Genomic DNA, 22,129 nt, shown 5'->3' with positions numbered 1-22,129 from the left:
AACCTTCACTTCACCTGTGCACCTTTGTCCTTTACAGAACTATACCTATTGAATAAAATGCATTCTACTTTAGGCACAGAATGAAGAATAAAATGTAATCTGTGACTTTAAGCAATAAAGCTTTAAAATGCAGCATACCAATGTAAATAAAGATCTAGATCTAATCTAGAGGCTAGAGCTACATAGCCTATCTTCATGTAATTCCTACGATTTTCCCGCCAAACTCCTACATGGTTCATGGTTCCCGCGCGTTTGAAATTGCGGGCATTTTTTTTTATAAACTGGCATTACGGCTCTTGGTTCTAAGCTTTTTGTGCTAATAAACTGTATTTACGGCTCTGAGTTCTAGTCTTTTTAAAAATAACCTACGAGGAGAGCAAAAACACAATGATGAATGAACCAAGAACGTACCCTTTCAAACAAATTACCTAACAAGTTTTAAATGATACTTTAATTTGCATAATTAATATCTTTCATGATAGTAATTAAAATTCGCTCGCACTAAATACATAAACAAGATTTCTATGTAGATAGTGTGAACTAAGCCTTTTTACATCTAGTCTATGGTTAGAAGTCAAACTTGACAGCGATTTTTTTTATTATGGCAATATCCAACGCAACCGAAATTTGAATTTGTTTGAAGTTCAAAATATTTAACGAATTTTCTCAAGCGCAGGAAACAAAATTGCTGCAAATTGTTACTTCATTGACGATTTATTAATGATTTTGTGATAAAAACAATATATGTTAGTGAAAATTGTTATTAGGTCGTTTATTTTATCAAGATGTCGACCGAAAAAGGATGCCGAAAGGAAAAAAATCAAAACATTCAAGTGTTTGTGAGACTAAGGTAAAACTGCATTATTTCATTTATGCTTTTTTCAAGTGTACATTAAAAATTGATAGTCGTAACATATTCTAGAAATTTATAATACGTTTTGAAACAATTATATTAATAATTATTGTCTATAAAATGACTCATGTTTTAAAAATTTCGTCATGGCTTCCTTGATGTTTTAAATGATCTTGTCGTTAAATTTCGAGTCTTATACTTTTAGATAAAATAATTATTATGATAGTGCTTTAGTTATTAAGACTTGAAATCAGTTAGGTATTGTCTTGCATACTATTATCACTAACTAAAAACAAAAAGGCGCCCCGTGGCTCATTACATCCAGAGCTCCTTACAGTACCACAAACTTTACCTCTATTAGTATAGACACATAATTTTATATGAATCACAGCCATTTGTCTGGTAAATTTTAATCATGGTTATCAGTTATCTATAGTTTTTTATATATATTATACTGGGCCCCCCAACTAATTTTGATACATGGCCCCACGAAGGTAAACTATGCCACTGTTGATGGTTGATGCATTCCTTAATGATAAAGATACATTTAGGCCTTTGGATCAGCTTCCACCTTCACACAGGAATTATAAGTAAAAGATATTGTATTGATTTTAACATTTAAATTATAATAGAGATTCGCTGGATGCAGGTGGCTCAGGATTGTAATGTTTGGAAGACCCTACATAAGGCCTATGTACTGCAGTAGACGTCAATGAACTGATGTGATATAATGTATGATTTTTTAAATGAGCAACTTAAAAGGTGGTAGAATCAACAAAGGGAAAGACCTAACGCTTCAAGTGCTCGTAAACTAAGCCTACTTAAAATGAATTAATATTGAATTTGGATTTTAGGCCTCTGAATCAGAGGGAGCGTGACATCAAGTCCCTGGGGGTGGTTGAGGTGCAAAATGGGCGCGAGGTGGTGGTACGCCAGTCGCAGCAGAACATGCACACCAAGCGGTTCACCTTCGACCGTGCTTTCCCACCGCTTGCCACCCAGGTTTGTACAGCATAAGCATATTTTTATTTTATAAGCAAGAAGAAATGGTGTAAGATAGGTCATATGTGATGTTGCAAGACTGAAAAATGGAGCAAATAACACTGATATCCAAGAGATGGGATCAGACAATATGGATGTCCAATAAGAAAGTGGGAAGATGACATCTGCCTAACTCTGGGGTCTTGCTGAACCAGAGTTGTGGCTGACAGGGTGCAGTGTAAGCAGTTGGAGGAGGCTTATGTCAGACAATACTACAAACAGTGCGATTTCATTCTCTTACCTTCTTATTGGAATCTCTTGGATACCAGAGTGTTACATGCTTGCTTTGGTCTTGCTACATAACATAGGCCATTCATATGCTTCATAAATTTTTTTCCATTGAGATGAAAGAAAGATAAATATAAACCAATAGAGGCTGACTTGGAAATTTCAATCTCTACCATAGCTTTAGGATGTAAGTGATAGTACTGGGACAACTTCCCAACTACTGGATGACATTAGTCTTTTCTCTTCACATGATGTTGTTGATGTATGTCAGGTCTACAGTGGGTACTGTTTGAACCTATAGCTTCTCTGTGTTCCTTAACTGTGAGCTATTGACGCTTTTATGTTTGTATGACAGAATCTACTGAGAAAAGCTGCCAACTTCTTTAAGCATTTATAGATCACTTTACAAATAATCCCTTCCTTTTGGCTTTGTCTAGTCAGGTAATAAAAGCAAACCTTAAAAAGGAGGCATTTTGTTTCATTCAGTCTTTTCCTCTCTCTTGACACATTTGTATGTGAGACTCTTTGAGAGATGCGAACCCTGAAAGAGAATTGCTGATCTCTAAAACTGGGAGTCTCCTCTGGCACAACAAAGACAAAAAAGAGAATAGCTGGAATCTAAACACTGGTACAAGGAGCTAGGAACTGAATATTGTAAAATTCATGTACACAATTTTTTCTTCACACTGCTTCTTCACACTTGCTTCTTCACCCACTGAGTGATGCTAATATTTTGAATTCCAGGTGGAGGTGTACCAAGAGGTGGTGAGTCCGCTCATAGAGGAAGTCCTCGCAGGGTACAACTGTACTGTGTTTGCGTACGGACAGACTGGTACTGGCAAGACTCACACTATGGTTGGCGAGGCAGTTTCTGATGAGTTGACTTGGCAGACAGTGAGTATTCAAAAAGCACTTTTGCTTTAAATTCCATGTTTGTATGGATTAAAATGTTGTAAGTGCTTTAGACAATATTCTTCATAGAAATTAAGAAAACATTGTTGTGGGTGTATAAATCAACATTCTACACTAATGTGAAGATTTCTGGCAATTCACTATGGGGAGTGAAAATCGTCATTATAAGGTGTATTAAAGAACTGCATTGAGAAAACAATAATCACTGTTCTTCTGCCTTTGCACATAATAGTAAGGAAGCTTTTTTACACATTTTGCCTTTGCACATACATGTATGCTATGTTTTCTACTTTTTTTCTTTATTATTGTTTTTCTTAAAGTACAAATAAATAAATAAATAAACTTCCTTATAAAAACGCCTGAGTCCACACTGTTTTTTTCCCATCTAGGATCCCCTAGCTGGTATAATCCCACGTGCGCTGAGCCAACTGTTTGACGAGCTGCGTATTTCCAACACTGAGTACACTGTCCGGGTATCATACCTGGAGTTATACAATGAGGAGCTATTCGACCTGCTCTCAACCACAGAGGACAACTCCAAGCTGAGGATATATGAAGACGTCACTCGCAAGGGTGCCAACATTGTTAATGGATTGGAGGAAATCACTGTAAGTATTGTTACTGGTCAACAAGCTACGTTTCTCACAACTCTGTAATGTACTGTCTATGTATAATAGCTGGAGTAATACCATGAGAGGACGTTTGACTTCCCTGGACAACTGAGCTGAGGATCTACGAAGGTAGCACTTTTGTCATCGGCTTGGATGAAATCACTGTCTTGTTGTATTGGTTATATTTGCTTTTGGACGCGCCAAAGTTTAGTACGTGGCTTGGGAGGAAAGCGCCCCACCAACATAGTTTTGCTAGATATATAATTAGTTCATATATTTTGTTTACAGGTATACAATAAGAATGAAGTGTTCAAAATAATGGCCCAAGGACAGGAGAGGAAACGTGTTGCGTCTACTCTCATGAATGCTCAATCCAGGTATGTTGTTTACTATTGTATTGAAGTTAAATTTAGTAAATAATTACCTGAAAAATCGCATAATTTATAGGTGTAGTACCTATTGAAAAGCATTATGTTTTTATTTTTGGAGTTTACTCCTTAAGGATCGATTTTTCATATATAGCCTCCCCTATGAAAAAAATATGGGTAAATTTGATGAATGAATGACAGTGTTACATTTTTTGTGTGCAACCTATTCCGCGCACCTTTCACCGTGCGCTGCCTGCTACTCTTCAGTTGCGCACCTATCACTTTTTAGGCGTAAGAATTGAGACGTACATAGTGTATGCTGCGGAGCAACTTACGCCTATTTAGACAGCCGATCTGAAAGAGTAAACTCCATTCGTGCGTCGGAGCTAACACACTGTTTATTTTTTTTTTTTCGTTGAAAATTGAACTTTAATAAAAAAAATTGTATTCAAGTTAAATTTTGCAAATAATTACTTGAAAATCGCATAATTTAAAGGTGTAGTACCTATTGAAAAGAATTTTGTTTTAATTTTTTTATTGAAGTATATTTATTTTTGTCTTTGAAATTGCAGCAACCAAGTCAATGATAAGCTCAAGCTTTCCTTGTAAGTTGTTTATTGGGTTCTATTTTGTAAAGTTTTGTTTTATGTTTCTTCAATAAAAATAATACTAAATCTTTAAAATGGTGTTGATTAATTGGTTACTGCAATATTGAGGAAGCATACTTGCAAATTTTAAAAGTACACTTAGTTTTCGATTGTAGTTTACTTGCCTGTTGTCGTTCAGATCATTTTTTTACATTTAATTAATATAAATCTAATGAATTGCGGTAAATCTTTTCGTAGATGCCTGAATATTTTATTTACTTTATTGTATTTGTATATTGCATTGAATATTTTATTTACTTTATTGCAATACATAGACTGCACTGTTTTTTTTGTGTAGTCACCATATTTACATCAAATCAAATTTCACATTTCCCAAAGCATTATGAAAATACATCATCATCATTATTACCAACATTTCGACGGCCTCCGTGGCGCAGTGGACTTACAAGACGGAGGTCCTGGGTTCGACCCTTGGCTGGACCATTGAGGTTTTCTTAATTGGTCCCGGTCTGGCTGGTGGGAGGCTTTGGCCGTGGCTATTTAGACCCCATCGACAAAGACGTACCGCCAAGCGATTTAGCGTTCCGGTACGACGTCTTGTAGAATCCGAAAGGGGTGTGGATTCATCCTTCTCCTAACAAGTTAGTTTGATTCCATCTTAGATTGCATCATCACTTACCATCAGGTGAGACTGTAGTCAAGGCCTAACTTGTAAAGAATAAAAAAAACCGATGGACGTCCAGTACTCGTCAGCTAAGAGGCTTCTTGCATGGCCTAGAGCCGCCAGCGTTAAGCTGAAAATCAATTGAAGTCATCAATCCAATTTTACAATAGATAAGTTTCATGAGTGTGTTCTGATAATTAATCAAAGCACCAATTATTACACCTACACACACGTCCATTCTGTTTCTCATACTCTTAGACACGCGCACACACACACACACACATACACACACACACACACACATACACACATACGTAAAATTTTTGTAACTGTATGAGGCTATATTGTTTATTATATATTTTCTGTACATATTTTGTTAAACGCTGTTAGTTACAAATAAATAAATAAATTCCCAGCCGCTCGCACACCGTGTTCACCATAGTGGTGCACATGAAGGAGAACAGCCCCGAGGGTGAGGAGCTGGTGAAGATCGGCAAGCTGAACCTGGTGGACCTGGCCGGCTCGGAGAACATCAGCAAGGCGGGCTCGGACAAGCGCGAGCGCGCGCGCGAGTGCGTCAACATCAACCAGTCGCTGCTGACGCTGGGCAGGGTCATCACGGCGCTGGTGGAGCGCCATCCGCACATACCCTACAGGTTCGTTAAGCTGAAGATGCTTATCATCACGGCTGATTAGCCTATTTTCTCCAAAGTCCACAGTGACCTATTGTGATATGACTGGTAGCAGCGATAGTGATTGTACCATTATTTTGTGGTAGAGGAAACAACTCGAGTAGGTCCCAGGACCTGTGACTTTGGGAGTAGGTTTGCATCAACACTCGCCTTCCCTGCCCGACATGATCGCCATACCCACCCTAAGTATTCTATGTCTGTCTCCTGGTTTTAAGCTACCTTCCCACCCATTTTCAGCCAAATCGGTTTAGCCGTTCTTGAGTTGAGCGGCGACCAGCAACGTTTTCCTAATACTTATATTTTTAAACTTATGATATATTTCGAATGGAATGTTCGAATATTTGCCTATTTGCAATGTGTCACTGTGAACATAATGTATCATTTATTTCATAGCACTAATGAATTACAGATGAGGGTATATATTTTTAATGTATAATAGTATTCAATATGAACACTTCCTTAAAATGTAAACTCCAAAAGAAAATACTTATTAGTACAAACTCTTTCTTCCACAGGGAGTCCAAACTGACCCGTATCCTCCAAGAGTCTCTGGGCGGACGCACCAAGACCTCCATCATAGCGACCGTCTCCCCTGGACACAAGGACTTGGAAGAGACCATGAGCACCTTGGAGTATGCCAATCGAGCCAAGAACATACAGAACAAGCCAGAAGTCAACCAGAAGATGACTAAGAAGGCCATCCTCAAAGAGTATTCAGAGGAGATTGACAGGCTGAAGAGAGATTTGTATGCTGCCAGGGAAAAGAATGGTATTTATATTATTTATCAACCTATATTCGGCTCACTGCTGAGCTCGAGTCTTCTCTCAGAATGAGAGGGCTTAGGCCAATAGTCCACCACGCTGGCCCAATGCAGATTGGCAGACTTCACACACGCAAAGAATTAAAAAAATTCTCTGGTATGCAGGTCTCCTCACGATGTTTTTCGTTCACTGTTTGAGACACGTGATATTCTTAAAATGCACACATCTGAGAAGTTGGAGGTGCATGCCCCGGCCCGGATTTGAACCCACACCCTCCGCAATCTGAGGCAGAAGTCATATCCACTGGGATATCACAGTTCTTCTACTATCTACCTACCTATCTACTCTCATATAAAATTTTAAATATCAAATTGAAAATGTATCCTAACTGGGAGATGCTCTGGTGTTTTGCCCGCGTAGTTCCTATACCTGTGACAATACGGGGATAAAATATAGCCTATGATATATACTCGCAAATTACGCGGCTTTCTATTGAAACAAAGAATTTTCAAAATTTGATTGTAGGAGGGGGTGACCCGCTACAATCTTACAAACTATGCCTCTATAAAATATTATTTTAATTATGATGTTATTTCAATATTTGCACCATCATTTTGAGAATTCACTCCGATTTTTTTTTAATGACGAGCAATTTCAGTCTACTACAATTCTACTCTTTTATGTCGCATTATATAAAAATTTTAACTTTTTCAGGTGTATACTTAGCAAATGAGACCTATGTTGAGATAACTCAAAAGCAAGAGGAATACAAGAAGGAGATTCAAGAGCTGCTTCTCAAGAAGAGAGCTATGGAGGAGGACCGGGACCGCATGGAGGGAGTGTTCAGAGAGCTCAACGGGCAGCTGAAGGAGCATAGAAGCCAACTCGACAAAACCACTGACGAGCTAAGTGCTACTAAGACTGCACTAGAGAACACTACCAACGTAAGTAATCTATATATATAAAAATGAAATGCTGTTCGTTAGTCTCGCTAAAACTCTAGAACGGCTGAACGGATTTATCTTATCTTGGTCTTGAAATATTGGTGGAGGTATAGAGAAGGTTTAAAAGGTGAGAAAAATTAGAATAATTGCTGGGAAAACCATAAAAACAAACGTTTTCTATTTCCCATACAAATGTTTAAGGGTAGGGCTAGGGAAGGGAGGGGTAGAGTAGGGATAGGGAAGAAGTGCACATAAGTCAAAGCGAAGCTTGACCGGGTCCACTAGTACAGTATATAATTAAGGGTCTGATATTATGTACAACGGCCAACCAATAGTGGCCAAGTGCAGAAAAGACACAGGAAAGAAGAAGAAGAAGGGTCTGAAATATATTGATATTAATTAATAAAAGTTAAGGATTTAATAGAAAACCTGTGACCTTGAGTGTAGGTTTAAGGGATCCCATTCAAATGTATTGACACTCCTCCCCTACTTACCTGATATGTTATCCATACCAAAAAATTCAACAAAACATTTTTGTACAAAATCACTAACACAACCAGCAGCGTGACGGTGTCCACGCTGCCTAACAAACAACTAAGCCCATGGCACCTGATACCCTCTTAATTATAGCATAAATAATGAATGATATGGCATATTCGGCAGATATTGAACACCACGAAGTTGCACTTTGAAGAGCAGAAGCACCTGGTGAGCAAGCAGGCGGCGACGGAGAGCGCGCTGTCGGCGCAGGCCCGGGCTCTGCTGGCGGCCGCCGACGCCGCCGCCGGCGACGCGACCAAGCTGCAGGACTCCGTCGACAAACGCAAGTGAGATCATCATCATCATCAGGTGCCTTCTTCCAGACTCAGACCAATTATTGTATAGGACCTGCCTCGCTTGACGTTACTTTTCTGTCAAAGTATATGATCAACGATCTAATCCGATTATAAAATCTGTCACTAACTGTACTAACACGATTACAACTATTTAACATCAATACTATAGAGTATTGATGTTAAATAGTTGTAATCGTGTTAGTCGATTAAATAGCTCCTTAAAAATACCTTTCTGTGTAATTGAATGGTGTAAAAAACGGGCAAAAACATCTAGTTTAGTATAAGATATATACCAAATCTAAGCTCGTTTTCCTCAGAAAATGACAGACAATTTTGTTCGTGACTATGAGTGCGACACAGGTCCTTCTATAATTGGTCTGAGCTTCCAGATGAAGTTTGGCGGTCATGTTGTGTAGAAAACTCTTCCGGTCTTTTACAATATTTTAAATTTGACCACTCTTTGACATCATCTATACACTTTCTTTGTTGTCTACCTCGAGCAAGTGAGATAGTGAGATACTAGTCTCTAACTATACTATACTAGCTTGGCAATTTCTTTCGTAACACTCCTGATGGACCGCGCGGGACGGGGCGCGTGTAGCGATGAATGAAAATCACACGACTTTGCACCTTACTTCCCCGAATGCACGATATCACATCCGCGCAGTCTTTCCCCCCCGTCGCCCGCATATCATGGGAGTGTCATCAACAAACTTGCCAGACTATACAGGCTATCTCGATGAGTACTGTTTACAAACGAAAAAATTAAAACGAAGGTAGAAAACACGTGTCATTTCATTACTTATTAATTTTTTATTATGTATTGTTTGTTTATACAATGTTATTTAAAATATATTGTTCTAAGTTTATCAATCAAATTTATCTCCATTAATTTAAGAACAACTTAATTATAATTATTATTACTCGTACGTGTAAAATGACTAGCGATTTATACCCTCATTTCTAATTTGTTTGGTAAACAGTACATCGAATATGGCTTTAGTATAGAAGTGACGCGAATGTACCACAGTGACCACAACACTGTGGCTACTCCCATCGACCACCAATTTTTTGTATCTTAATAATTGCCGGTTGTCTAAAACAAACTTTTGTTTACTAACTCAGATGCGTGGAGTCGACGAACTTAGAAGTGACACGAACGTACCGCGAGGAGTCGTCACAGCGTCGCGGCGAGGTGGTCACCGTGGCTGACCACTTCGTCGCTTCCTTCACCAGGAGCTTGGGCGAGCTTCAGGCTGCGCTGGGTAAGATACTTTTGAGCCATAGATGCACAGAACAGAGAACGCTAAAAGCTAAATCTATAGAAGTAGCAAGGGGGCGTGGCCCGCGTACACCCGGGTGTGCGGAACATCGCAAGCGTGTCCGCGCATGTACTAGCAGTCTTGTTTTGTTCTGTAACAAAACTCAGACCAATTATAGAAGGACCTGTATCGCACTCATAGTCACAAACAAAATTGTCTGTCATTTTCTGAGGAAAACAAGCTTAATTTGGTATATATCTTATACTAAACTAGAAGTTTTTGTACGTTTTTTACACCATTTAACTATACAAAAAGGTATTTTTACGGAACTCTTTAACCGACGAACACGATTACAACTATTTAACATCGATTCTATAGAGACAGTTTTTATAATCACATTAGATCGGTCGATCATATACTTTGACAGAAAAGTAACACATAGCGAGGCAGGTCCTATACAATAGTTGTTCCGAGGTAACAAAAGGAATAAATAATATTCAACTCTAATGTAAGGGTGACATATTTCATTTTTCACTAAATATTAAACAGCCATTTAGGCCACGCCCCTGGGTACGCTGGGTTCAATACAAAGTATTGGCACTCTATAAATCTAGTAACTTCTTATATCTGTGCATAGATGTATGATGTTTTAGCCGAGTATATAAATCAAATAGTCTGATTGGTTAATAACAAACCTGCCAATAATCGTTACAATGGAAGGATAGCTATATAGATAAATAAGCGATATCTCAATCGAAGCGGGCTAAAATTCTGAGAATTATGGCATATTTTTTTTTTATATTTGGCTAATAGAAATAAGCCAAATTTGCAAAACTACAGAGGATCAAACTGATTGAAAAAGACTAGACTATGCCAACATGCTGAACTACTACTAATAATTTGAGAAACCTAAATCTACATTGCAATAATTGACCTCTGCCTCAGATTCCGGTGGCTGTGGGTTTGAATCCGGTCCGGGGAACCTCCAACTTTTCAGTTGTGTGCATTTTAAGAAATTAAATATCACGTGTCTCAAAACATCGAAGGAAAAACATCGTGAGGAAACCTGCATACCAGAGAATTTTCTTAATTCTCTGCGTTGTGTGAAGTCTGCCAATCCGCATTGGGCCGGTGTGGTGGACTATTTGGCCTAACCCCTCTCATTCTGAGAGGAGACTCGAGCTCAGCAGCGAGCCGAATATGGGTTGACAATGATGGAACATACATTCATTATGATTATTATTTTTTTTTTATCAGAATCATACTCAGCAGACAATATGAAGAGTAATAACGAAAACAAACAGAAGTTAGACAATCTTGTGCAGCACTCAATGGATACTCTGAATAAGGTAAGGGAATATACGTATCGCCAAGCGATTTAGCGTTCCGGTACGTTAACAACAACAAGTTAGCCCGCTAAGATTGCATCATCACTTACCATCAGGTGAGATTGCAGTCAAGAGCTAATAAGTAATAACTTGTAAAGAATAAAAAAAAGAATGTTATTTTTGAATACCTCTTTAGTGCAATTGGTAATATAATATAATAGTACTTTGGTTTTCAATAAAGAATTCCTGGGTTTGATTCCCAGTTCCAGTCAACTTGAGATTTTATATTCGTTTTTTTTTCTATGCAATCAGTCACTAAAGTGTGAGTTGTAGGGAAAAAGCCTTTTCTAACTACTCAGAAATTTACTTATCTCGAATAAAATCTTGATTTCTATTTTAATAATGAAATCACTACTTTATAAAAAAAGTACAACGTTTGAGTTTTAGGTTTTTTTTAAAGACTTATGGTTGGTTTGTTTGTTCATTTGTTTAGATTGTTGGTATTGGAAAAAAGTAATTCAAAAAAATAATACAACTTCAAATGTTACTCAACGCCACTTTGGTGCACTGGTAAACTTGAGCAAGAATAGTGATAAAAAAGTGTATTTTCCTTCAAGAAACATACTTACTACCTACCTAGATGATAATCCACGACAATTCTTAAAAATCCCCGAATGCCTGTAGTTTTTACATCTAGCATTTCTTCTGGGTATATCTAACTATAGTCTGACAAGTTCGTTGATAACACTTCCATGATATGCGGGCGACGGGGGGAAAGTCTGCGCGGGTGTGAAATCGTGCGTTCGGGGACGTGATGTGCGTCAGTCGTGGGTATTTCATTCATCGCTACACGCCCCCCGGCCCGCGCGTACCATCGGGAGTGTTACGAACGAAGTTGCCGAGCTATAGTCTAACGCTCTTTTTTTATAATATCCAGATATCATCATTAAAGAGCACAATGCAAGAAGAGACGAGCAAAACGACGGAGCACAACTTTGGTCAGTTCCAAAGCACCATGTGTAAGACGACGGAGAACTTGGAGAATGTTCTGCAGAAGTTCTCCACTTACATCATTGAGTGTCTCCAGAAGGCCGGCAAAGTCGACTTGACCGCTGACGTCACTGGCTTCCTGCAACAGTGGGTAAGAATTGGCGTGCACAGGTTTTTCACCTAGGGCAGGGCTCAGCAACCTTTTGAATAATAATATAAATATAATATGTAGTATGGTAGTTGATTCATATCAAATTTAATAAAAACAATATTAATGTCATAAATGGAATAACTGTTCGAAATATACCGGCATTAATTATTAATAAAAGTATTTAAGTATGGTTTTTTTTTTTTTAATGTCAACGAAAAACTGAATAAATATAAAACTTGTTAAATGATATCGATATATTTCCGACCCTTATTTCATGTAATACACGAAACTAATATTGTTTATATATTAAATTTGATACAACTATCAACTACCGACTATTGAGTCAACTATCCTATTTAATTGACAACATGTTTTCGTTACAGCAACAAAACGCTTCAACAAACGTGACGTCACTGCACAACACGCACGCGGCGTTCGGCGCGAGCGTGCGGACCGCGGCGTGCGCACTGCTCGAGGCGGCGCGCCGACAGCAGCACGACAGGCACACGACGTGCCGGCGACTGGAACACGACATGCAACGCGAGATCACGGTGAGTACCTGACTACAGCGACAAAACCTTTGTCGGAATTCTTACCATAAATATATATTTTTTTGTAACGTCAATCGAACAGCTACACTGTATATGTTGCAGCATAAAATGAAAAACTATCATCAAAAATTAAAATTTACAAAAAATTACATTGTTGTTGAAAAACTAATTTCTTAATTTAATTGTTAGTTTTTCAAAAGCTTTTTATATTTATGTAATTTAACAATCTCAATGATTTTTAAAACAGTTATTTATTAAGATTTTATGAATGCAGCGTGTCAAAGAAGAAGCAGAAAACCACAAGCAATACCTCAACAAAGAAATATTAGAAATAGATCAGGAAAAAGAACATTTCGAAGCTGAATTTAAAAAATGGGCAGAAGAAGAGAGGAGAAATCTTGAAGAGCGCATACAAAAACGATGGACAACAGAAAAGAGTTTTCTAGAAGACAGGGTTAATAGGAAATTAACTGTAATAGAAGAACAGAAGATGCAGTGCGAGAAGAGAATATTGAAGCAAACTGAATGGTTGAATGAGAAGCTATGTGTTTATCAACAAGAGATGGAGAAGGCCAAAGAAGATTTCAAAGAATTTGAGAGCGAATTGAATAGTTGTTTGAACATTTTTGTGGAAAAATCAAAACTAGGTAATGATATTATTTTTGTATTTGATTTTATCTTACATTATTATTGAACTAGCATACCCCACGCTATTTTATTTATTACAGCCCATTCCATAAAGGGTTAAATTAAAATCTACAGTAGTAAATATATTAAATCTACAGTAGTAAATTATAAAGGTTTTTAAAAAATCCGCTAGAAACAGCATGGGGGTAGGTACAAATCGACATATTATGAGACATTATTTTAAGTGTCAAAAAGTGAGGAAAAAGGCTCATTGAATTAATATCCCTAGCATTGTTAGATAAAATTAATATGATCAATATAAAAAAAAAGCAAATAATTTTTAGACGAATAGTTTTGTTCGAACTGAATTGCACTTTATTGCCTAGTAGCAAGAGTCACTATTTATTAAAATGGCGTCGCGAAGTTAACCTTCTGTACTACATAACATATTCTATGGTCACGCAGTGCAACATTTGGTCGTGTTTCAGAGTATGCCGCAGTCACTGCCCACGTGGAGTGCTTGAGCGTCGACACCGCCAGTGTCGTGGAAAAAGTGAAGACGAACTTGGTTATAGATTTGGAGAAGGCTCAGACTGAAATTCAGGTGATAATTGCTTCTGAAATATTGCTTTATAGGTTGTGGTTGGTCATGCGGCTTTGAATCAAGAGGTATTGTAGGTCTAATAAGGTTCGTCCCATCACAACATATGAGAATGGAGAATGTTCACTATTATCAATTGTTAGCTTTCTGTATTCTCCGTTGAAAATAAAAAATTCTCGTGAAAGAATTATTTCGATATGTTAATTGGTTCTCAAGATATAAGCGTTTAATGTGCGTGACGTCATCGTACAACACATGCACGGCCCATTCATGCAATTTCGTACATCTGCCTTACCTACTGACTAATTAATGGCTAACCATTATGCCTAGTTCAGACTACTTTAGCTCTAATAGCTGACCATTTATACCCAGCAGTGGATGCATGATGACTGATGATGATGATGATAATGATGATGATGATGATGATGATAATGATGATGATGATGATTCAAGCGTCCATACTTTCAATCTATAAACCTTTGTTTGTTCGTTTGATTTAACGCGCTAATATCTCAAGTCGTATTGTTTTTTTTTTTTTTTAAATAAGGCAAACGTGTTTTCGCTTGGGGAGTAAACTGGTGAATGCGTAAGTAGAAACAGACGGGGCAAACTGTCGTTGAGAAGACAGCTAAAGGAGTTTTGCTTCATTTGTGCTCTCTAAAATAGCACATTGTATTTCTGGTGTCTTTTCTATGGTGTATATCTTGAATAAACTTTTTTTGAAGTACGTTGTTTCTCCACAGGCACAATCGTCATCACTGGCGGCGGAGAGCAGGCAGTCCATGGGTCGGCTGGCCGGCGAGGCGGACGGCACGCTGCGGGCGGTGGCGCAACTCTACCAGCGCTCCGTGGACGCGCTCGCCGGCACGCTCGGCGTGAGTATACCAGCGTCGTCGTCATCATTCCCGCCCCAACCACCTTACATCACCATCCCCACCCACACCACTATCCATCACCATCCCCACCACCATCGATCACCATCCCCACCCACACCACTATCCATCACCATCCCCACCACCATCCATCACCATCCCCACCCACACCACTATCCATCATCACCCCCACTATCATCCATCCATCACCATCCCCACCCCCACTATCATCTAGCACCATCCCCACACCCACTATCATCCATCACCATCCCACACTCTCTATCATCCATCACCATCACCACCCCCACTATCATCCATCACCATCCCACACTCTCTATCATCCATCACCATCACCACCCTCACTATCATCCATCACCATCCCACCCTCACTATCATTCATCGCCATCCCCACCCTCACTATTATTCATAACCAACCCCATCCCCACTATCATCCATCACCACCCCACCCCCACTATCATCCATCATTATCCCCACGCCCACCACCACCCATCACTATCCCACCCCCTCTTTCATCCATTACCAACCCCATCCCCACTATTATCCATCACCATCCCCACCCCCACTATCATCCATCACCACCTCCACCATCAGCAACACCACAATCACCTTCTCTTAGAAGGAGTTAGGTCCTGTAGTGGACTGTTAAAATAGTAATGTAATGATGAATTAGCAAATAAATAAAAAACATGTGCTTCTTGAGAAGTAATATGCTGCCATCTTAGATTGCATCATCACTTACCATCATGTGAGATTGTAGTCAAGACCTAACTTGTTCTAAAAATAAGTTATCACTTCAATAAAATGACTAATTACAGGACATCACTACGACGACCATAGAGGACCTGACCACCGTGTCCAACACCGTAGCGCAGTCCGCCTCGTCGTGCCTCGCCCACGAGAACCAGCAGAAGCTCACGCTGACCACCACTTACCGCGAGATAGAACAGTTCTACGGCAGACTGCGGGAGCAGGTCGCCCAGCTCGAGGAGTTGGAGACGAGGTGCTTGAACCAGGAGTATGCGGTTTACAACCCATCTGGTGAGTGTAAATTTGTATGTATTCATGTTATGTAATGTACGAGAGCCCAGTGGATGTGACCTCTACCTCCGATTCCGGAGGGTGGTGTGTTCGAATCCGGTGCGGGGCATGCACCTCCAACTTTTCAGTTGTGTGCATTTTAAGAAATTAAATATCACGAGTCTCAAACCGTGAAGGAAAACATCGTGAGGAAACCTGCATACCAGAAAGTTTACTTGGTTCTCTGCGTGTATAAAGTCTGTCAATCTGCATTGGGCCAGCGTGGTGGACTATTGGCCTGAACCCCTTTATTCTGAGAGGAGACACGAGCATGAGCCGAATATGGGTTGATAATGAATGTATTCATACGTGACAACGTGAAGTGACGTCACACGGGTCTCAGCTGAAGATCAGCGCCGTATACTATGCTTGTATGTAGTATACGGCATATGTCGAGTTGTACACACTTTCTTTTTAAGGGTTACTATTTATTTTTATTTAAATATAATATTTCTTATTTTAACTTAAAAGTGTGACATAAACTCGATTGAGTTTTTCCGCACACCGACAATCGTTTTCAGCACTCGGAGTTCGCAATCGGTAAACAACTTAAATAACAACAGCATACACAACACACATAAAATATAATACAATAATTATTATTTAAAATATAATACAAAAACGCACACATACCCGAAGAAACAAATTAAATTTATCAAGTGAGGGTATGTGCGCGCATTGGATAAATAATACCACATATTATACAGGTTGCTCCGACTCTGTACCTTATTAAGATCAGTTATTCTTATGATACTGAAGAAAGTATTTTTTTGAGATTCTCCTTTATGTTCCTTGGGTTGATCCCCTGCTTCAGCTTTCAGGTTACAGACAGACATTGTGTCATAAGAATAGGGCACTGATTGTCCGTAACTTTTAGATATGATTTTTTTTTTTTTTATTTATTTATTCACAAACTTACACTAACATAACAGGTCATCCCCAATTCGCTAGTGTAGCCATATACACTTTACAAGTAACAAAAACTAAAACAATAAAAAATCATAAACTTAACTAGGTACTATAACAAATAGCCCACTGGGCAGCCTTTGTGAGTTCACTAAAGTACAATGAAATAAATCTATGTTGTCAGCAACGATGTTGAGATTTTATTTTCTTTCTTCCTTTTTTTAGAGAGAGAGAGAGATTTTATTTTCTTTCTCTCTTTCTACTCGTATTTCTAATGCCCAATTGGTACCCTTACAAAATAAATGATTTCCATGTGATGTTACAGGCAACACTCCGGTGCGCACCGAGTACCGCTACCCGCGCGCGCTGGCCGCCACCTCGCCGCACGAGCGCATACTGGCGCGCTTCAGGGCCATGCGACAGAACAGCTGCGACGATGTGAGCTCACTCTGACTAAATATACACCGTGAAGTTTATTATTTTACCATATAATGTACCCTATTAGACTACAAGCCCTTGAACAAAAATTACCTGTGAAATGACCCAACGTGAATAACGCTTAGAAGGCTGTTACTATATCAGAAAATAACTCTGAGCACTATGCCGTTATTTCTGAGCGGTACAGTGGTGAGTACGATGGACCCGGCATCCGCACTTTGAGTACATGGTATGCTAAGATATTCGTCTCAATCGATGTTTCATTGTTGTAATCGTTTTCGTCGTGTAAAGAGCCCCCTAAAAATGCCGATTTGTGTTAATGAGTGGTATATAAAACGGTCAACAACTTTTAGTTTACTTAAATATGAAGTTTGGTTTCATTTGTAAGTATTTGTAACTTAATTATATCTTTGTAATAAAACAATACCGGAATTAAGTAATTAATCTGAGGATCTTAGATTAATTGCTTTCTCGCACTAGTAGCTTTACTTATAATAAGCTAAGTCTCTGCTATGAGACGAATATCTTAGCAATCCATGGATTCCATGCAGGTGCCGGGTCCATCGCGTGGTAGAGAGAAAAACACCAAGCAGAGTCCAGGACTTGTGACTACTGGATGTAGGGTTAAGGAATTCCTTGACGAACGATCAACACTCTCCCTCCTCTGCTTGTGTTGTTCTCCCTGCCGCCAAATTTGGTAAGATCCTATTAAAACAGCTTTGGATACTCGTTCTAATATGGAACTAGCTGCACTTCTAGAGAGGCCAAGGTGTTTAAGCAATGGTGATAACAAGACATTTTATGTAAAAAAAGCATTTTTTTACAGGACTGCATTGTAGTAGAAAATGGCGAAGACCCCCGCAGTGACACGGAGTCCTCGGCCTCCGAAGACTCGGCAGCCTTCGCAGCGCCCTCCCCCCTCGTCGTAACCCGCAACCACAGGTCCAGCCGCCACAACCACAGCGCCAGCAACCTGCACGCGACGAGTAACCACAACCAGAGCGCCACCAATATCAACCAGCCTGCGAAAAACCACAACCACAGCACGCCCATTGTCAAATGTACCTCAGAAACTGATATATATTTAAAACGGGTATGTTTTTTTTTTTATTCTTTACAAGTTACTACAATCTCACCTGTTGGTAAGTGATGATGCAATCTAAAATGGAAGGGGACTAAATTGTGGAGGAGGACGAAAATCTTCATCCCTTCCGGTTTCTACACGCCGTCATACCGGTAAGCTAAATCGCTTGGTGATACGTCTTTGCCGGTAAGGTGGTTACTAGCCACAACCTTCCACCAGCCAGAGCTAGACCAATTAAAAAAACCTCAATTAGCCCAGCCGGGGATCGAACCCAGGACCTCCACCTTATACATCCACCGCATAAACTACTGCACCACGAAGGCCAGTTTCTACACGGCATCGTACCGGAACGCTAAATCACTTGTCGGTACATCTTTGTCGGTAGGGTGGTAACCTAACTATGTCTACTTGATGGTATGTGGACCAAATCTGACCCAGTCTAGAAATTATACATTCCTAAATTTTCCTGAGCTAGGAATCGAACCCAAGAACCTCTCTGTTGAGAACTACATCACTATCAAATGCTCCAAGGCGATCCATGAAATGGATGAATGGAATGAAACCTGAGTCGCTGCGAAATGTATATCCTAGTTTTGTCTTTTTTGTCTGTTTTATTGCTTGCTTCGTTGTTTTGTAATGTAAATCTAAATATATAAAAGGTCAAAAACCACTTGACATAGAAAAATATGAAATTTGTCATAGGAGTAGTTTATAGTTTGAAGACGTCCGCTAATAACGGATTTTGTGACAGGAAAGAGGACTAAGGACCCTTTAATTTTATTTAAGTATTTTTAAAATATATTTATTATTTTATTTAGATACTAGCTGACGCCGCGTGGTTCCCGTCCCAGTAGTAATATGGGGATAATATATAGCCTATAGCCTTCTTCGATAAATGGGCTATCTAACAGTGAAAGAATTTTTCAAATCGGACCAGTAGTTCCTGAGATTAGCGCGTTCAATCAAACAAACAAACTCTTCAGCTTTATTATATTAGTATAGATTAATATTATTTTCAACAGGTTATAAAAATAAGAACTTAATATTACCTACGAGTAGGTATAGAACAAAATATCAATTATTATCAAGAATCAAGGTAAATGACAGTACGCAGGGTTACCATAACGACAATAAGTGACGACAGCGCCCTCATTTATTTTCTATTCTTTTGTGTAGCACTATATAGAATGGTTGTTATTGAATTTGTCTGTTTGTTCCAGCGCCAACAAGACCAGCAAGGCAAAGAGAACACGACAAACTCCATCAGTCGCCAAGCATCGTTCAAGAAACCCTCGCAACTGCCCGCGCCCGTCTCGCACAAGAAACCGCTATATGAACGGAACGCTGACAACTGAGACATATGTCTCTATGGCTATGTTGCCCTTCTGGTTCACAGAATTGTTATACAGGGTGCTCGGGAGTATTTTCCATAACTGCAAGGTGACAAGTCCACCTTTTTTTATTAAAAGTAGATATTTGTTGGCGGTTTAAATACAACGGTAAAGTTATTATCTATATATTCCCCTGCACGACGTGGTATATTATTTTCAAATACGCGCGATGAATAAGTCGTAACGTTTTTAGTAGCTTTTAGTAGAATTTTGGTAGATTTTTGGGGGGGTGGGGCTTACGCTCGAATATGTTTATTTACCTGATTGCTAGGTTGGGTCAAGTGGATAGGAGCCAAACTGCTCAGCTATTTTTTTTTTAACAAAAAAGCTTTTTTATGTTTTTATACAAAGTAATTCAAGTACTTCCGACTATCCATGTAACACATGCCTTTATCTATCCTTGTATTTAAAATACGTGATCGTAATGGTAAGACTGTCGACATCGAAGACATATTGCAACTGCCACTCCGCGCTTGACTAGTAAGCTACTTCATGATATTTATCAATGAATAAGTTTGGTTAGATCATCATCATCACAATCTACAAAAGAAATATTTTTTACTCCGAATACAAAATTCAAAATTCATTTATTTCAAGTAGGCTCAGTTTACAAGCACTTTTGATATGTCAGTTGACTATTTGTAAAGATTCTACCACCGCACCGGTTCGGACAACTGATTCCTTAGACATTTTTAATTAGTTTTCCTTAAAGAATATAACCCTAGACTAATGGGAAATACTCCCGAGCATCCTGTATATTCACATAAATAGAAAGAAGAGCTGATTTTACCATCTTCAGTAAATCTATAAAGAAAAAAAAACGGATAGTTGACAAGTGAGGCATATGTCTCTAAGGCCTATAGAAGGCCAACTCGGTTATTATATCTTTTGTAAATAGATCTTAAAATATATCCCTAATACGCATCCTTATAATTATGACGTAGCCAAGTTGTACGTATGTTAAAATGCAAAGATAGTCAGAATTATTTGAATTACTTTGTATAAAAACATAAAAGTTTTTATTTTTTTTTTGTTAAAATAATATTAGTTAAGCAATTCGGCTCCTATAAGTGGACTCGTTAACATCTTGGAAGTTATGGGAAATACTCCCGAGCACCCTGTATATTGGTTAATATTTCTCCGTTTCTCGGCTCCGATGTCTCGCTCCGCTTAGGTGGACTGGCAGCCTTAACGTACCGGAGTTTGAACAATTAATCAATTTTGATAAAACCTACTTACTGTACTGTCTGTAATTCTGTTTTTACATTATATTTTTTAAATTATGAACTTTCTGTAGAAATGTTTTTACACTATCTTATTGCTCTTTTTAAACAACTGTTTGTTTTAAATAGCATTTATTGACACATTTTTATATTATTATGTAATTTAATATTTTAGTTTTCGACTATTAAGAGATTGTGTTCAAAAGGGTCGCGTAATGTAAAAATTATTAATCGTGACATTCGAAAAGTCTTTTTTTTCCATTCGCAATTTGTGTATTTAGCCATATTTTTTTATCAAATAATTTGTCTTTTCAGCGAAAGTGGTCATAATAGCAAATAGTCCTTCGCTGGCAGTCAGTGCTTAATATTGTCTACAATGCCGAGTTGTGTGTTTAGGAGTAAAAACTATATAAATATATATACATAAATATATAATGCATATAAACACAAAATTTTGCATGTGTGCGCATAGCGAATAGCTGAGCTTGGAACATTTACGTCTATTATTTCAAAATCATAGTCATACGTACAGTATTACGAAATAATCTCACCGAGCTACCAAACCCTTTTGAAACATTTTTTATTATAAGATAAGATATAATAAAGTAAAAATTTAAATGATATAGATATTTTATTTTATCTCTCTCCTCTTGAACTAAATGTATTTCAGAACGAAGTACTTATAGACCTCGGCAATTAAGTTGAACCAAAATGACAGTTGTCAATATTCGAGTACAGCTGGCCTAATTACTATTGGTCTTTATTATCAACTTAGTAAAATAAACATCAAATCAATTTACAAAATGTCAGTTACTGTATGATATCCACCAGTAAGCACCGGATGACGCTTTACATAGAATCTCAATTTCAATTAACTCAACTAGCATACGTCAAAGATAGTGAATTAGGTATACAGGGTAGGTATATAGAATTAATATAAAAAAAAGTCGGGTTTGTTACAACAACAACTCGAGATCTGCTAAACCGATTTGGCTCAAAATTGGTGCAGAGGTAACTGAGAACCTGAAGAATAACATAGGATAAGGTAGGGTTGAGTAGGGTTATGGTAGGGTAGGATTAGAATAGGA

At 38.4% G+C, this 22,129-nt stretch overlaps 2 protein-coding genes across 2 annotated transcripts in view; both read left to right on the top strand.

Annotated features, from left to right (window-relative positions):
* The window catches only part of LOC112057716 (uncharacterized), a 241,449-nt gene that overhangs the window by 132,676 nt on the left and 86,644 nt on the right, over window positions 1-22,129 (top strand). The gene's annotated exons all lie outside the window — the stretch shown is intronic.
* Window positions 616-21,662, top strand: LOC112057709 (kinesin-like protein Klp61F). Its single transcript, XM_024098230.2, has 20 exons — window positions 616-850; window positions 1,708-1,855; window positions 2,867-3,016; window positions 3,424-3,642; window positions 3,934-4,022; window positions 5,702-5,941; window positions 6,493-6,746; window positions 7,454-7,683; window positions 8,347-8,510; window positions 9,645-9,784; window positions 11,039-11,130; window positions 12,047-12,250; window positions 12,634-12,801; window positions 13,076-13,448; window positions 13,917-14,032; window positions 14,773-14,904; window positions 15,738-15,960; window positions 17,231-17,343; window positions 18,170-18,436; window positions 19,648-21,662. The coding sequence occupies exons 1-20, from the start codon at window positions 786-788 to the stop codon at window positions 19,780-19,782; spliced, it is 3,522 nt and encodes a 1,173-aa protein (XP_023953998.2). The 5' UTR covers window positions 616-785; the 3' UTR covers window positions 19,783-21,662.

This window comes from Bicyclus anynana, chromosome 22 (assembly GCF_947172395.1).
Source record: "Bicyclus anynana chromosome 22, ilBicAnyn1.1, whole genome shotgun sequence".
Classification (NCBI taxonomy): domain Eukaryota; kingdom Metazoa; phylum Arthropoda; class Insecta; order Lepidoptera; family Nymphalidae; genus Bicyclus; species Bicyclus anynana.
The sequence above is the reverse complement of the archived record's forward strand: the minus strand, read 5'-3'. Positions and strand labels throughout refer to the sequence as shown.

Bases quoted from the DNA above. Each gene is read 5' to 3' on its own strand.
- LOC112057709 (XM_024098230.2), top strand. From the start codon at position 786: ATGTCGACCGAAAAAGGATGCCGAAAGGAAAAAAATCAAAACATTCAA. The intron at 15,961-17,230 runs GTGAGTGTAAAT...GTGATGTTACAG, and splicing joins TGCGGTTTACAACCCATCTG to GCAACACTCCGGTGCGCACC. The intron at 18,437-19,647 runs GTATGTTTTTTT...TGTTTGTTCCAG, and splicing joins CTGATATATATTTAAAACGG to CGCCAACAAGACCAGCAAGG.